The sequence below is a fragment of the Hippoglossus stenolepis genome, chromosome 17 (genome assembly GCF_022539355.2).
Source record: "Hippoglossus stenolepis isolate QCI-W04-F060 chromosome 17, HSTE1.2, whole genome shotgun sequence".
In the NCBI taxonomy this organism is placed as follows: domain Eukaryota; kingdom Metazoa; phylum Chordata; class Actinopteri; order Pleuronectiformes; family Pleuronectidae; genus Hippoglossus; species Hippoglossus stenolepis.
This window is the reverse complement of record NC_061499.1, coordinates 10,163,690-10,181,260: the sequence shown is the minus strand read 5'-3', so window position 1 is coordinate 10,181,260 and position 17,571 is coordinate 10,163,690. Positions and strand designations below refer to the sequence as shown.

At 41.5% G+C, this 17,571-nt stretch overlaps 4 protein-coding genes across 4 annotated transcripts; 2 read left to right on the top strand and 2 right to left on the bottom strand.

Moving 5' to 3' along the window:
- Window positions 1–344: 344 nt before the first annotated feature.
- On the bottom strand, window positions 345–7,323 carry ptdss1b (phosphatidylserine synthase 1b). The gene is made up of 13 exons (XM_035183304.2): window positions 6,999–7,323; window positions 6,723–6,814; window positions 5,909–5,953; window positions 5,693–5,817; window positions 5,105–5,263; window positions 4,485–4,636; window positions 4,099–4,240; window positions 3,782–3,894; window positions 3,582–3,647; window positions 2,551–2,650; window positions 2,022–2,081; window positions 1,844–1,922; window positions 345–1,757 (listed from the first exon to the last, which is right to left on the bottom strand). The coding sequence occupies exons 1-13, from the start codon at window positions 7,172–7,174 to the stop codon at window positions 1,660–1,662; spliced, it is 1,407 nt and encodes a 468-aa protein (XP_035039195.1). The 5' UTR covers window positions 7,175–7,323; the 3' UTR covers window positions 345–1,659.
- Window positions 7,324–7,521: 198 nt separating this feature from the next.
- Window positions 7,522–10,743, top strand: mterf3 (mitochondrial transcription termination factor 3). Its single transcript, XM_035183305.2, has 8 exons — window positions 7,522–7,637; window positions 8,503–8,870; window positions 9,042–9,194; window positions 9,308–9,497; window positions 9,638–9,785; window positions 9,886–9,957; window positions 10,060–10,221; window positions 10,333–10,743. The coding sequence occupies exons 2-8, from the start codon at window positions 8,510–8,512 to the stop codon at window positions 10,525–10,527; spliced, it is 1,281 nt and encodes a 426-aa protein (XP_035039196.2). The 5' UTR covers window positions 7,522–7,637; window positions 8,503–8,509; the 3' UTR covers window positions 10,528–10,743.
- A 946-nt stretch (window positions 10,744–11,689) lies between these two features.
- LOC118125005 (cytochrome b-c1 complex subunit 7) lies at window positions 11,690–13,730 on the top strand. Its single transcript, XM_035183315.2, has 4 exons — window positions 11,690–11,765; window positions 13,059–13,127; window positions 13,237–13,403; window positions 13,534–13,730. The coding sequence occupies exons 1-4, from the start codon at window positions 11,747–11,749 to the stop codon at window positions 13,609–13,611; spliced, it is 333 nt and encodes a 110-aa protein (XP_035039206.1). The 5' UTR covers window positions 11,690–11,746; the 3' UTR covers window positions 13,612–13,730.
- On the bottom strand, window positions 13,728–16,641 carry lrrc14b (leucine rich repeat containing 14B). Its single transcript, XM_035183303.2, has 3 exons — window positions 16,186–16,641; window positions 15,447–16,069; window positions 13,728–14,803 (listed from the first exon to the last, which is right to left on the bottom strand). The coding sequence occupies exons 1-3, from the start codon at window positions 16,459–16,461 to the stop codon at window positions 14,125–14,127; spliced, it is 1,578 nt and encodes a 525-aa protein (XP_035039194.1). The 5' UTR covers window positions 16,462–16,641; the 3' UTR covers window positions 13,728–14,124.
- Window positions 16,642–17,571: the final 930 nt, after the last annotated feature.

The following is a 17,571-nucleotide window of genomic DNA, read 5'->3' as shown; positions in this document are numbered from 1 at the left end:
ATTAAACTCTTAAATATCTCTGTCAGGACAGTATGGGCCGGGCTCTAGTATACAGTACAATATAGTACAACATAAGAGAATGAAAGAAAAGCATGTATGCATTCATTCGCCCGTTTATGAGTTACACTGACGGTCACTTAAACGTAAGTCTGATAAAACAGTCCTCAAATCATTTACTGTTACGAGGCTTATATGTATAAATGTTCATGAAACTGTAGTAGAGAGGTGATTGTAGTTTGTGGGGCTGTTGAAGTGAACCGCATCATATGTCCCTGTGTGTGAACGAATGTCACACAGTAAGCGTGGATCAACATACGGAGAAAAGTCACTCAAGGAAATTGAAATAATTTTTTCTTTGTTTTGTGTTGTAACATCCATATTTAATCACTTTGTTATAAAAAAAAAATACCCCACAAACTTTCCCAATTATTCATGTACATAAAAACACCCATATAAAATCAAAGCTCAGTAGCACAAAGTAGTGCATTGGAAATAAGAATAACAAATGTTAATCCAATTTGTGAAACAGTCACCAGGTCACATTAACTTTACATTGTATTAAAACTACGACTCAAAATGAACCTTTGAACAGGAGGATTTCACCTGTGTGATTCTCCTGTTACTGATTGTCACCATGTGTGGCGCTATCGCATTGAATGTCAGTCTTCGGTCACAACATTATACACATACTTACTACTTTTCTCCCGAAATACAAAACACACAATATTGCAAAAATACCACTCTGCAGTTGTACAAAAGGCTTGTTGGTTTGTTCTCTCAATTTAAGTAGAGACAAATATCTTTCCTGATGATGCTGTTTAACTGCAGGAAGTTCAGTAGAAACACCAGTGGTTTACTGTTTCTAGATACGTGCACAAATTTGTTCATTTATGGCAGCTACAGTAGAATGGCAGTCAGAGCTCATGCCTCCACCAAAAAACTTAAATATAATCATCCTGCACCAAATTGTTTTTTTCATCAAGATCCATGAATTTTATGTCACAATGTTAAAGTGAAAAAAAATTCTTGATCCCACAATTGAATGGGTTCTATCTTGACCCACGTTCCCCCCCCCCTCCACTACATTTTATTGGAGTCCATTCCCTAGTTTTTGCTTAATCCTGCTGACACAAATAGACAGACCGGGGCAAAAACACAACCTTCTTTGCCTTGATGGAGGTAATAACTATATAAACAAATACATCAAAGTAAATGTTTTTCTAGTAAAGCTATTAAATACAGGGCAAAGTAACATAAAGAGATTAAGTGCAAAAGTGACTTTAGCATATACATAAAAATATATACAGTCCGCAAACTAGACCACCCGGTAAAGCTGGTACAACCCAGACTGGACATAACACACGTGTCCCACAGTGTAAAAAACAGCAACATTCAGTAGTTTCAGGTAGAAAATGTATACGATGATGCTAAAGTCAGCATGTTAGTGTTTTTGTAGTCCAACATCCACCTTTACAATAGAGTGTCAGGGCTTGATGGCGTTTTCTTTTGGTGTTTGTCTTCTGGTCTGTAGGTTTCATTAAAACCTTCATGTAACTCTCACCACAATTATTCAGAAGATTTAGGTGCATGATGTTTTTCACATTGTTGTTTTTTTCCTGAGCATCCATCACTCATCTCTTTCAGAAAAGATGTGAAGACTCAGTGTTTCTTTCCTCCGTGGCCATTCACTAATCTGTTCCTCCCCGAGACTTTCTTCTGTTTTTTGGGTGCCGGACTTCTCGATGTCTCTTTCTGACCTGTGGAGAAGAACACATAATTATATCAGACATTTAGGTTTCAGTGTATTTAAGAGATGCACCAGTTTGTCTGATATGAGACTGACCCCCAACATTGTCCAGGATGATATCACAGGGGTCGACAACACTGGTGTTATCACAGTCCTCACACTGCACAGAAAGGCCCTGAGAACAGAGGGGAGCTCAGAGTCAGGGTCAAACACTCACAACATCTTTGTTGAAATGTCTAATACATGGTTTCAGATTACCAAGGCAACGTCTTACCTTTAGTTTATTCTGTTCAAACCAAACCATCCCATATAAACACAGAAGTGTGATGAGTGCCTGAAGAGGAACAGAATGCACAACAGACATTTATGAGTCAGCTTCAAAACTGTAGGTTAGATTTTTCTGCAGACATAAGAAAATACACCAAGTGATCAAAAGAATGGAAATCTTGCAGACAAATAACCAGATCTTACCTTTACATTTCAAATGTACAGTCGTAACTCCATGACTTTAACAGACATTCCATACCACAACAACTACTCCCCTAACTAACCTTATCCTAATCTTAAAACATGTATTCTCCTTAAAACTTACATTTGCCACCATAATGTGACTGTAAACACAGTTTAGTCCCCACAACCTGACACACACACACACACACACACACACACACACACACACACACACACACACACACACACACACACACACACACACACACACACACACACACACACACACACACACACACACACACACACACACACACACACACACACACACACACACACACACAATTTCTTACCAGGCACAGTAGCCACAGAAGAACGTAACGAATCTCTGTCTTGGAAAATAAGTCATATCCAAATTTCACACATGTGAGAGCCTCCACGGAAGCAATGGCTCTGAGGAGAAATACAACAGGACAATTAGATTGATGCTTCTGCTGCTCTGGAGCTTTTTAACACAGGCCCATGTATTTAACAATGCCTCCCTCTCTTGGCAATGCAGATTAATTACAATGGAGCTTCTCTGTAGATGTGAAACACATTTCAAATATAATGTTAGTGCTCCATATTTATTGTTTCTCAGCTATGAGAAGAACTTGCAGTGTGACCTTTCATCATGTAGAAGAGTTTGACTGCACGAGTGAACCTCAGAGAGAAGAGTCGTCTCTTTGTTCTGTATTTCAGGCAGAGCCTGTACCGTTGCCATGGAAACTGGAGCAGACCGAGGGCATCAGCCGCTTTGTGTCTGAGATGAGGTCAGTAACTACATAATGTGATGAATTTCAATTGGCTAGTAAAAGTACCGGTTGAAAATGGAATCTAAATAAAGCTACTTCAATACTCAACATTTCAGATAAAATTACCTTTTTATAAACAGTCTATGAAAATGACAGAATTAAATAATTCCCAAAATACACACAAATTAAAAAAATACTACAACGGATATTCTTTGCTAATTTTTATTAGCTTATTTATTTCAAAATATCACTGTCAACACTGAACTTTTAACGGGAAGAGATGAACATGTGGCACTATTGATTAATGGCGTGGTCAGAGTTCTCATCAGGATTTGTTTGATTCAAATATCAGTGTGGGTACGGCTGCTTCATTGTGATATAGAATAAGCCAACGGGGTCAATGATGACGGTTGGTTAAGTTTACTTATCAGATTACTCGTATATTTCTCAAGTATTGTGAATTCACCGACAGATGGTTTTAAGCCAATTTTACCCAAAATGTGACAATGAAAGACAGAACACCAAGTTTTCAAAAACTAGCATTAATGTAACTTTCCAACATGTTTATAGATATTCAGGCAGATACTCACCCAAACACCCAACACTGGGTGCCCACTCGTTTGCACCGGGTGTCTGTCAGATACGCATAGTACTGCCTGAAAAAGGTTGAAGAAAAAAGGTAATCTGTTTTTTAACATAGCAAAGCAAACATTTCACATCTTCATACACACCAGAGAGCACTTGATCACTTTAAGTTAGTATTTGTTTTGAGTCATATTCCGTTACTTACCGAACAGTGGGTGCAGTGACGGCTGCAAGAAGGAGGATGCGACACCAGCTGAGGGGGTGAGACACCTGGAAGACGAAGATGTGTTTGAGGAAGAAGGTGTTCAGCTCCGTCAGCTGTGAAGACAAGAGACGTAGGACAGACAGGACTGAATATGATTCTCCACAGATGGACTGGCCTGACCAACAGGGAGAGCAGGACAAGGGGCTGTTGTAGAATGTGTGATTAATCGCTTCATATAAAATAAATGATCAACATATCAGTAGTGAAGATAAATGTTCCTCATAGCCCTAACATCAGGGTTTTTTGTCGGAGCCTACCTGCCATAAGATCATGAAGAGGTAGATGCCTGCAAGTCTCTGGAAGGACGACTTCGGGTCAAGCCAGCGCACGTAGGTCCAACTGGCCGGGGTGAACTGGAGCACGGCTCGCTTTATTTTCCCCGTGGTGGTGTGGATTTCCCTGAACAGACACAGTGTGAGCACAGCTCTTGTTCCCAGGGATGGTATTTCAATTCATTTCTACGATTTCCCTTTCAGGTTTCCTCAGTGTTATGTTTAAAAATGCTCTCAGCTTGACAGAAAAGGTTTTCCAGTAGGAACTTGACGATACCGTTTGATTTTTAAATTTGGGATCCAAATACAAATAATGTACAGTGTATATCATTTTAGATAAATCAACCAGGAAAGAAAAATGTTTCACTGACTTGATACTGGCCCAGCGGTAGGTCCTCATCTCCAGAAAGCGGCAGGCGGTCATACCCAGCCAGATGCCTCCTCCGTTACACAACAGTATGTCCAGTATCAGCTGATCCCACCAGCACTCCGCAAAGTTTGGCAGAAGATGCATGAAAAACAGCTGTGAAAATGAGTGAAGATGATCATCAAAAAGAAATATACGGATGTGGTGTGAAGCTATATCAGAATCTTTTCAATCAAGGGGCTCAGAGTTTGCTGGAATTGACTAAATCTAGAAAATGTATTGGTTTTACTGATTTTACCATAGGCTCTGTGACGCAGTCTATTCTGTGATGATTGGCTCAATCTCGTAATCTAATCCCTCCTGTCAAGAGTTGGCAGCAGTCGAGGTGACAGCTCTGATCATGTGTACGAACTCTGCTTTGTTCAGAGGGTTTTTCCCAAATCAATTCCTGTTGCCTGCCCAGACTGAGCAGAAGCAGTGTTGTTCTAACCACAAATTACAGCTGATTCCTTTTTTACATGACCTTGCAGACTTTCCAGGGGGTTGAATGTTGTTTCGGTGCTGGAACTCTACATTAATTTGTGCATAATTTACATCAGAAACTTAACAGTAGACACACGTTACCTCTGTTAGTTCCCAGGTGATGCTGATGGTCCAGCAGAGGCCGTAGCTGCGGATGAGCAGAGCCTTCAAGGCCCAGCCGGCGAAGTGGCCGAACGCAAAGATGTCGAAGTGGCTCACGATGCGCTCCCATGTTATCACTGTGCAGTTTACAGCATATTCCTGTAGAATAGAAAAGAAGATTGACCAAATCCTAAAATCACAATGGCCACCAACAGAAGAAATCTCCTCTTAAGGCTTGTCCTAAAACTGAGATATTCACAATCGTGTTGAGCTTTTCCTCTATTAGAAAAGTGAAATACGCTTCACTCTCCTGAACTGTACTTCCCATCAGCTCATGACCTATTAACTAACTGGTGTTACTTTGTACGAACAATGTATGCTCTCATGTTTAAACTAAGGCTTAACGACACATTTTAAGCTCATTTGCAAACAATATATTTTTTTACTGAACTCAAATCAAGCCACTGTTATTTAAATAACCAAAAGTTAAAAGTTTTACATTTTACAACCTCTACACAAGGTCATCAACAAAAAAAACTAAACAATGAATGACGTGTGTGTGTGTTCCTAAGTCCAAACACTTCTTACCATAATGTCGGCTTCTCGTTTGGCGTAGCGCAGATTTGGGTCCAGCCAGTACATCACAGACTTCACTTGGTTCCAGTTGAGGAAGATGATGAAGACCAGGAACAGGAAGTACAGAACACTGAGACCTGACCACGCCAGGAGAAAAGCGAGTGAGGTTAAAGATACATGAAATGTGGAACTGATCAGAAGCTTTACTTTTGATGCACAGTGACTTACCAAACACAATTCGCCATATCACCGGATGAGGCCTGATAAAAGGTCCTAAAGAGGAAAGTTTGACAAAAGAAAAGTTCACTCACAATCCACCTTCTTGCTCTTGTCCACTGTTTTACCCAGAGGATGGAATTCACTAAGCTTTCATGGACGAGCTCCTCCTCCTCCTCCTCCTCCTCCTCCTCACCAGCCCGGCAATACTCACTCATTATCTACTCACCACTATTGCCGATGGAGGGGTGGGTGAAGGGTTTGATTCCACAAAACACTTGTGGAGTCTCGGGGGGTAAACTTTGTTGCAGCAGAATCCAAATACAATTGAAGTCAATGGTGTCCTCATCTTCAGCCATAATAAGTGTCTGCAAGCCCCGACATTCATATTCGACTCGAAACGAGGTCATTTACACAAAGTCTTAAGCCTAAATGTCCTCTGACATTTACTGACTGACTTCAACTGTATTGGATTCTGCGGCAACGCTGTTTACCCCTGAAACTCCAGAAGTGTTTGGTGGAATCAAACACTTCACCCACCCCTCCATCGGCAATAGTGGTGAGTAGATAATCAGTGGATTTTCATTTTTGGGTGTGAATGTGTCCGGGCAGCAGTTTAAAACTCAAAGATATTTGATCTACTGTGACGTGACACTAAGAAAAAGCAGCAAATCCTAATGTTTTGGAAGCTGGATGCAGATAAAAAGTTAGATTTATGACACTTCAATTATTAACTAATCATCATATATATTGGCCTTGACTGACAGAACAGCAACGTGAACATTGGAGTCAGGGTGAGTGTCGGTTCTTGTTCTCTGTTTCTCACCATTAGGAAAAGCCAGGACACTGACGACCAAGAAGAAGGAAACAACCACAATAAGACCAACTCGCAGATTGTTGCCCGAGTTCTCGTCATTCCTGTTGACGAACCACAGCACGTGTTAACAAAGGGAGGATTGTGCTCCCCCCACCCCACCCCCCACACACTCAACACTTGTATCACATTGTCACAGGCAGCTGCAGGTGGAAGAGCAGCAGTGTAACTCTGTGATTTCCAGGCGAAAACAGCTTTAGAGCTAATATGAAAGAGCCAGTTGTTTACCTGGTGAACGCAAAGTACATGAGGCTGAGCACGGTGGCCGTCAGCAGACTGATGGTGTGCGGCTTGTAGAAGAAATCAATGCAGATCTCATCCACTTGTTGATCGTTTATCGCCCGAAAATGTAGTTTAAAGTTGGCGTCTTCCTCCCGCGGGGCTCGGGAAGGAGCGGCGGCCATGATGTCACCGCTGGGAAACGACTTTCTGACTTTTACTCGTGTTATTGAAGCGGCTAAAGCTAAAAGCTAACAGCTGATATGAGTGACAGGACGATGTGAGGAACCGGGAATCGCGCACACACACCCAGAAAACCCCTGGGGATGGACCGAACCACTGAGCTCATGGGGTGGACGCCAGCGAAGTTACACGTGTTATTTATACGGATTGAAACCGCGTACATTTTAAATACGGTATTTTAAAAGGCCTTTTATACTAGAAATGTATCATTAAAATAATTTCTAAGTTGAAAAACCACTCTGATAAGTATCTTAAAGGCACTGGCGTACCCGTACTTGCCCCGTAATGGTACATTCCTGGTTGTTTCCGTTGAGCTCTTCCGCCAGCGAACACGTGAGAATAGTTGACATTGCGCGGTCAGGAAAGAGGCTGAACTGAAGGTGGAAACACTTTGATTCACGAACTGTGAGTAAAATATAAACTCAAAGCTTAGTCTGACGTGTGTGTCTTGTCTCCGCTATGTGTTTATGTGGGGGGTGCCGATGTGCAGGAGTTCAGAAAGGTGTAGAGGAGGGAGATTGTGGGTGGCCTCAAAGGTGAGAAGCGGAATCTTAAAAACAATGCGGTGTTTGGACCAGGAGCCAACGAAGCTGCTGAAGGACCTAAATGAAGAAGGCTCCTTGGATGACTTCAAAGACTCATCTTCTGTCATCAAAGACTTCGAAGACTCATCTTCTGTCATGAATGGAGTCTTCTCCTAAATGAAGAAGGAAGAATAGGCTATAAAATAATATAGCAAAGAAACAGGGTCATGCAGGAAATAACACAGGAAATCAGTTGATTTTTCATCAGTTAATAAAATCAGTCAGACAAACATGAACTCTTGTTTTTATTTAGAAAGTGCTTTAAAAATATTATAGACTGTTACTGTTATTACAATTGTGCCGCAATGTACTAAATAAGGTTTTCAATTCAAAAATCTGACAACACGCCCCACCTGGCCCCCCTTAGCAGCGCCACTTATATATTTGATCTTTGTTTTATCTTGTAAGTTGTCTTAGTTGTGTCTGTTTTGTATTATCCTGTATACGCTTTCATAAATGTAGATTACCCTTGTCTAGTGATAATAACAGTTGTTTCTACACTGTATAGTGTGCCCGGTTTTATAGAGTCTGTATTAATATTCAATATTTTTTTTAAATGCATATGTTCATGTTGTATTGAAGAGATTTTTTTTAAATATATGGACACGTGTGTAAAATGTGGTTTGTATTATGACAATATAAAACCAAATCAGAGTTAACGTGCCATGTTCATTTGTTCTCTGCAGAGTCACCATGGGTTCGTCCTATGCGCAGGTGTGTCTAAGATGCAGAAGTCTTCTTTGCAGCATTCCAGCAGCCTCCACCTGGAAGTGTTCCACTCAAGTTCGCCATTGCACAACGGTCTCAAGCACAGCCTCCAAAATCCTCGACGGGTCCTCAGTTTTCACAGGGAATCACCGAACAACTCAGACAAGACAGAGGTGGAAACAACAGATGTTCTATTACAGTGACTTGTCAGCTAAACATCTGGCAACTGAGGCTAAAGAAGACAAGTTCACAGAAGAGTTGTCAAGAACGGATGTTGTGGCATACAGGAGCCCCCTGTCGCCAATCAGAGATGCTGTGCCCGTGAATGAAAACCAGATATCATTAGGTACATTTTGATTTGCCGTTATTCACAAATAATCTACATTTATAAATGGATGAATTAATTAGTTAATGATCATTGTCATTGCTACCATCTTTCAGATAATTAGATTTTAGCTCTGTTGTTTTTCTCATGGGTGTTGAATCGGTTATTTTTTGAATTTTCTTCATTTATCAGATCTGGATTCTGTTGCTGAATTTTCTGCATTAGAGGAGATCAGTGATGAAGAGGCCATCTCTATATCTGTTCCTGCAGTCATGCCTCCAGCCTCCACCTCGCTTAGAGACTACGTTGACAAGTCGGAGACACTCAGCAAGCTGGTACAACTAGGTGATTAAATCAAAGCTGTTTGGAAGCACATTTAGAACTGTAAATGTAAATGCAATTGTCTGTTCGCCCATGTCTATTTTTTCTAATCATTAAACATCTTCCTCTCATTTCAGGTGTGAATCTGTGGAAGCTTGAACAAAGGCCCAATGTTGGTTCCATGCTGCTGAGGCTGGACTTCAACACAGACGTGGCCCCGAGGCTGCTGTTTCTCAAAGGGATCGGGGTGGAGGACTCTCGCTTTGGCTATATCATCACACACAACCCCTTCATTCTCACAGAGAGTTTGGAAAACCTGCAGACCAGGTGATATGAAGAAACATTAGAAGCATCTATTTTCACCACAAAACGATCTAACCACATACACTGTATATTGTAGTGCTGAAAAGTCCGGTTTTGCTATAAGTCTGTGTTAATAACGTTCTATTTTTTGGTCGTTTGTGAAGGGTGAACTATCTCAAGTCAAAGAAGTTCAGCTCTGAGAATGTTGCATCCATGGTATCCAGAGCTCCGTATCTGCTAAACTTCAGTGTGAAGAGACTGGACAACAGACTGGGTTTTTATCAGCAGCAACTCAAGATCAGTGCTTCTAATGTAAGCGTCTTTCTCCAAGTGTCATCACAGCTTGTTGAAAAAGTGAATTTGTCAATGGAAAGAAGAAAAGCTAATTATAACTGTTTGTTTCTCTTTCCAGACCCGAAACATTGTCGCTCGTCTCCCCAGGTTACTGTGTGGCAGTTTGGAGCCCGTTAAAGAAAATCTGAAGGTACTGAAATGACCATCCATGGTTTGAGTGACCTATCCTGAGATACTATGTGTAAATATTTTGATAAATATTTGTGTCTGTGTTTAAATGTGATCCACGTAGGTATGTGAAATCGACCTGGGCTTTAAGGAGAATGAAATCCAGAGCATCGTTATTGCCGTCCCCAAAGTGCTGACTGCCAATAAAAGAAAGCTCACCCAAATATTTGACCTTCTCCACAACACCATGAAGGTGCCCCACCACCTGATCACCAAGTTCCCACAGGTACTTTACACGGCTGCTTGTTCGCTCTTTTGCCAATTAAGGGGATTCATTTTATCTGTGTTGCATTTATCCATATTCAGAATTAAAACTCAAGTATCTTTCCACACATAGGTCCTGAACACCAAGTACCTGCGTGTCAGAGAACGCCACCTGTTCCTCGAGTACCTGGGAAAAGCTCAGTATGACACAACGCTGCCCAACTACATCTCCCTGGACCGCCTGGTGTCTTTACCAGATGAGACTTTTTGCACTGAACTGGCTTCGGCCACATTGGAAGATTTCTACATGTTCCAAAAGACTTTTTGATTCTTTATGAGGACACATAAAAGTGGATGGAGAATAAATACCATAAAGTCAGATACATGAAAACATGGGTGTCTTTTAAACAAAAAGCAAAGTGCATCAATGGCGTTTGAAATAAAACCTTTGCTTTGTAAATGTGATGTTTAATAAATGTACACTGTGTAAATAAGCTTCTGTCTAAAACAACTGTCTATCTAATAAACCATGAACATGATAAAAGTTCTGTTTGCTTGTGGATGGGCTTCAGACGAGGGACTGTGTAAAAAATATCATCTGTAAAACCATCTGTAATCAGAGTAGATAATGATTTTCAATGAGAAAAAAAGCTCCGGCCTCACTTGGTGGAATTAAACTGCTGAAAGAGAATTTACTCAAGTACTTTCAATTTACCTTAACATTTCCATTTATTTTGCTACTTAATACTTTTCTCCACTAATATTATTACTAATACTAATACTAACTATTTTTTACATTTTCCATTTTTGCTAAATTTGTTGAACAGAAACCATTTCAGAAGATGGGAAAAAATATAATCTGGCTGTTGTGCTAGAGTGTTTGATTTTAAATTAAAAGCATCAATGGTATAACAACATTCTTGTTAAAAAAATATTTTCATGGTTCATGGTTAGGGTTAAATGAACATTTACAGATATTTTTTTTAGATAATTGTCAGATATTGTATATACATATCTTTTACCTATGTTTGACACAAATCTCAAAGTAGTGCTTAACAGATTGTATGCATTTATAAAAGAAAGGAAGATTTCACTGATCTTTTTCACATCCAGACCACATGGGACCAGGTCTGCTTCCAAATCCACTTCACCTAGATTTGTTAAATCTGGACTTGATTATCGCAGACAGGTTTAAGATTCTTTAAAATAAAGTTTCAGATTTGTGAAAACTGAAAATTTCACAGCTTTTTGTTATTTTAAGTTAACTTTCTGGAATCAGTGTTATTTTTTATTCAGGGATTTATCTATGAATCTTCTGATAAAATCACAGTCCTGATCAGAGGTCAGAGATATTTTTTTTATATGATGATTTTCTTTTAGTTTCCGTAGTGATGAATGTGTCAGACAACTTTTCGATAACATTAATTTATTCTGTATATTTCTATAATCAAACTCTAAATAATCTGCCAACAATGGAAAATTGTGTAATGACCAGTGACCTCATTTCCCTTACCCGTCATGCACTGCGCTCGTCCTTAGAGTTAAAGATGGCGTCGAGGGCACCAGGTAAATCCACATCGCTCCTTCTTGATATTTCTCGTTTTAAACCAGCTCATTAATGTCATGTTAAACTTGTATAGCGTTAAACGTGCTGTTACTTTTCTCATAACGTCGCGTCATGTTCATTTCCTCTGTGTGAATTTGTCTTCTTGCGCATTTGACTTGCGTGTGTCCTCTGTGTCCCCGAGCTAGCTGCTGTGCTAAGGGCGCTGAGCGGCTAACGTTAGCTTAGCCTTAGCCGCCGGTGCTCATCACCACAGTGAAATAAACTATTTATTTATATAACAACCATCCACTCACTTCCTCGAAATGTTAACCCAGCGGCTGCTGTCGCGTTTAGCTCTTATTCAGCTCTTTTATGTATAGCTAATCCAATGTCTTCTACCGTTAGCTCCTTAGCATCAGAGCCAGTGTTGTGTTCTGCTGTCATTCTGATCTCAGATCGACATGTTATCAACTATTTGTCATCCAGTTTTAATCAGTCAACGTGACCTGAAAGTCCGAGATGTGTTTCATGATGTTAACTTGCACAGTTTCAGGTATTGAGTCAACGGCACATAACAGATCTTGCTGGTGTTTGTCTAAAAAGTTATTCTATCCTGAGGAAATCAGAAATCAAATCGTGAAGTGGAGGATATACAAATACTAATGCAGCAATTAGAATGCAAAGTCTCACATTCGAAATCCTACTTAACTAAAGGGTATCTTCATCATCATAATGCAGTGATGCCAGTATCATTAATAAAAGCACCGCCTCTGCAGAAAGATGGTCCTCGATGAGCGTACAGATTGAGTTCTGCTGTGTCTGTATGAAGTAGCTGCGTTTATTGACTTCTTTATATGCATTCATCTACTTAGTCCCAGACCCTCTCAACTACGAGGTCAATACCCCCCCCTCAGGATCACTATAGAAAGAGAGGAAAGAAGGAACAAATACGAGGCTCTGCATTAAAACTTTATAACCTTTAGTTTTAAATTACATACATTTTAAATGTAGTTATAAACCAATGTAGGCCTCAAACCATCAAATTCTATTTTCCATAGGAATTTAGTGGAGCATAAATATAATGTAGTAGAAGTAAAAAAAAAAGTGCAGTACATGAGCAGATTTACGTAGTTGCTTTCCACCTGAGATACATAAATGGGCAGAAAAAATACATATGTACTCAAGTGGTAGTAGTAATACTGTATCCCTGCTGGAACCAGACCCCTTCCTCTCCACATTCTCTACTATTTTAATTTTTTCCCCCTAAAATCAGATTGTGCTGACTGATCCTGTCGTTCTTGTTATGTCCACAGTAGCGACTGGCCGGCTAATGCTCGGAATCCGCAAATGGTATTACGGCATGTGTGGCTTCAACAAGCTTGGTAAGGACAAAGAGCAACCGACAACATGTTTGCCAAAACAAAATTGTCTTGGTATTGATTTTCCATCCAGCATCCTCAGCATTGCACATTTTCTTCTTTTCTGTGTCAGGTTTAATGCGTGATGACACAATCGAGGAGGATTCGGATGTGAAACAGGCCCTGAGCCGGCTTCCAGAGAATGAGCTCAACAACAGGGTGTTCAGGATCAAGAGAGCCCTGGATCTTAACATGAAGCAGCAGATCCTCCCTAAAGATCAGTGGATGAAATTCGAGGAGGTAGACTGAAAACTTCTATTTTAAACTGAGTGACTTTGCCAATAACCACATCCTACCAGACAGAAATAGTGAATTCTCAATGTAAAGTGATTCAGAGAGGTTTAACTAACAAATTATATTTTTCCTGTAGGATATCAGCTACCTGTCACCATATCTGAATGAGGTGATCCGTGAGCGTAAAGAAATAGAAGAGTGGACGAAGAAGTAGATGGTTCCTGATCAGAGCTGTTGATCTTGAGTCCGAACATGTTTGTCCCCTGGTGTAATATTTAAAATGAAAATTGACCCTATAAGATGGTGCTCATTAAAGAAATGTACATTTTCAAAGATCTGCAAGTGTCCCTTTTTATAAAATGACAATGAAACAATCACATGTGTACACCTGGTAAAATGGGATCTGCCCCACATTGCATATAAGATATTTGACTTTACGAATCCAGTTATATACAACATTTAAACCAGAATATAGGCATAAGAACATATACATTAGATACAGGTAACAAAATATGTATCTATGTCACAGTAGTTGCATCTTTATCTGCACTGCACATGTGCGAGTTGCAGACTATAGGAGGTAATAAATAGACTGGAATTGAATTCCTGTATGATGCTATAGTCAAACACATCTAGTAAACTAGATTTACCATCACAGTGATGACGGATTGATAACGCACTGCATTGGCACTATACCTAAATTAAATATGGCCCATTCATTTGATCTCTAATCCTCTTTCTGAGCCTGTGATCTCCTGTGGTCCACTTCATCTATGGTTCCTATAAGGTTCCCCATGACACTGTTGAAAGATTTTAGCATGGATACCCCCAGCTCGTTGTTGGTTTCATGAATGTCTGGATCATAGGCCCCCATGAGTGGTGTGCACACCTTGACATTCCCCCTACCACCTCCCTCCAGGATGCCCAACAGCTGACATCTGACCTCCTGAAACAACTCACAGTTGTAAAGCAGTAGGACTGAATCCTCAAGAGGATAAGCAACATCCTCGGGGTAGCACTCTCGGGGAACTGGTACCTCTATGCACCTTAACTTTGGAAAACTTCGAGACAGCATGGAGAATAGGCTCCGCTGGGCTGCAGAGGTCAGAGGGTTTCCCAGGAGTTTGAGCTCCTCCAGCACCTGACAGGGAGCCAGAGCGAGAGCTAAGGCGTCCACGTGCTCGTCTTCGATGTTGCACTCCTCGAGGGTCAGGCTGGCCAGTGTGGCAGAGCAGCGGCTGAGCAGTTTGTGGAAGCCAGTGGGGAAAGAGCTGAAGACATCGTGTCCACTGATGTCCAGGCGGACCAGGGCCTCACTGTGGAGGCTGTTGGACAAGTACGTCATGTCCAAGCGGGTCAGAGAGCAGTTGGCCAACTCTAAGCACTGCAGAGGAGTGTTGAGAGGACTGGAAAGAGAAATGTTGTGGTGTGGAATGAAAATAAAGTGCAACACAATTGTAAATTTGTATTCAGTGAGTAGCAGGCAGACACACTAAAGTGGTTTGTGTTAGGTAGGATTAGTCATTTGCTCTTTGCAACAAATATTGAAACCGCCAAATTTATTTCTGTGTCTGTTCTTTTCTCATATTTTGCTCATTTTTTTAAATTTTAAATGTTCAAATTACACGCCAGACTTCGATTGACAGCTCTGTTTTATGGGTTTTTATTTTTTGGCTCTGAAATGCAAACACAACAACAAATGTGTTTTGTTGTTGGGTTTTCTTATTTGCGGTTGTGTATTTTGATTTGCGGTTGTGAATTGCACTTCAGGGCCACCATAGTTTTATCCTCCTACTCTATTTCCGATCGAACTGTGAAGTATATCGCACCAGCAGCTGTCTGTCCTCACACTGGCATCATTTCAGCTAACAGCAAAATACATCCCATTCTTATACATGAGCTTGAAAGCTGCTTTGTGCTGTGATGCTGGTGAGAGGTTTTGATTTTGAGCTGTATTAAAGCTCATGAAGCTGCAATGTGCCGGTAAGATGGCTCATTTATACAAAGGACATGTGTTTTCTTTTGTTCTACATCTGTCTATTCACTGACCTCAGCACCCTGCGTAGTTGTCCAGTAAGGGTGGAGAATCCCATGTAGAGCTCAGTCAGGCTCAGCTGTGCCAGCAGGTTACCGATGGTGGCCAACAGAACATCGTCATAGGCCAACCTCCGAACATCCAGCGCCCCAGCCGGCAGGGTCAGAGACTGGAGTTTAGGGAAATCCACCCGGGACAGCAGCACCTCCAGATGTGGGGCCTCCAGGGGAACATTGTGGACCATCTCGAGCTTTGTGATGGATTCGGGCTCTGCGAGCCGGAGAACATAGAAGAGCTGCTTGAGAGCGAGAGAATCGGCCCGAAAAACAATGAAACGGGGCTTCAGTGGACAGCAGCGGAGGAGGAGGAAGGCTTGAGTCACAAGGTCATAGTTGCGGCCTGTGACAAAGCCGTTCAGACGGACGTCGACCGACACTTCGAAGGCAGATCGGGGCACATCCAAGGCTTGCATGGCGACCACGGTCTCATAGCAGATTTGGGTCAGGAGTTGGGTTCTCGCCCATCGGCCCAGGGTGGAGCGGCAGGGACAGTCCTGGTGCTCGATGTCTTTCAGGCCAGTGAGGTCCACCACACGGAGGCACTTGGCATACATTGTTGGAGGAGACAGGACGTAATCCTAAAGAAAACAAAATAAAGTTCATATAAGTTTGATGTGACCAACTGACTGAGAACCAGGATAATGCATGGATGTGACAAGAAGATGATCAGATGCAGTTGAGAACAGTGACGTACCTTTAAGCCGGTCAGAAACGCCTTCAGACAAAGCCGACAGGTGCGTGAGGTGAGGTCCGTCTGACAGTCGACTGTTTTTCCCAGGAGCCTTTGCAGGTTGAGCTCGGGAAGAGGCCACATTTGGACCAGAGCGTGCAGCAGGTCGGCCTGCTCGTGGAGGTAGCAGGCCTTGAAGATAAGTGGGTAGAGATTAAAAGACAAACAGTTGAGGTTCTCCAGAGCGGTTGGACCAGTCTGGACGAAGTGCTCGGCAGCGAGGAATCGCAGGGACTTCATGTTCCAGGTTGTTTTCCCTGCTTGTTGCACAAATCAAAGTTTCTTAGTGGGATCTGTCAAACAGCTCCGCCTGCCAGTGTCTTCCCTCCTCAGCTTTCTGCTTTGTTGGTGTCCTGTGCTGTTGTCTATCCGGGGGTTGTGCATTTGTCTGGGACAGGGTTCGTTGTGTTGAGGCAGGAATTAGGGGCGGGGGTCTTGTGGTAGGTCAGCGGTCTGAGGTTATTTTTAGGAACAGCTGTCTCCCGTCCTCTTTCTGGGGCACGGTGTCTACTTGCAGCTTTTGCCAGAGAGATAAACAGGAAGAGCGTGGCTGTCACTATTCACACACACACACACACAAACACACACACAAGCTGTAACGACCAAAGAAAACAATGTTGTGAGAGCAGAAACAGAAAAGCAACATAGGAACAATCTAAATATAGGGAAACAAACGAAATTAAATAAGAAACTAAGCCTTTTTTTCTTATGAAATGTAACAATGTACTCAACATTTCCAGCAAATGACTTCAGAAAATGTTTTATTTTCAAAGTGCAATATGTCATGTACATTATGTTCAACTGAGGCTTGTGTCAGTGGAAACATCATCAAAAAAACAAAATCAAACTAGAATTCCTGCTCTATTGTTTTATGCCTCCGTCAACCAGTGCAGTTTCAGTTTACATTGTTTTCCTTCCTACTTCCTTATCTTTGAGTCCAAGTGACAACTGGTCCCTAAAAGCAGACTGAAGCTATCACGTTCAAGAGGCCACGGTGACCTTTGACCACCCAAACCTAATCAGTTAATTGTCTTGAGGTGTTCATGAGGCAAAAAAGATTTTGTGTGGTCCCAGTGACCTTGACCTTTGACCTCTAAGTTCTAATCAGTTCATCTGGGACAGACCGACAACATGAAAACATAATGTCTCCAGTCACTGGCTCTCCCTAGCACGGAGGCATAAAAACTGATGTTTGACGTTGATTTCGACATCTGAAATATAACCTGCTATTGTTACTGCAGAGTTTCTATTACTATTACAAACAACTTATTGTGCCCAGAAATGAGGAAATACTCAAAATTCTGTTTGTTTCTGTTTAAGGAGATTTATTACCTCTGAATCTTTTGCTCA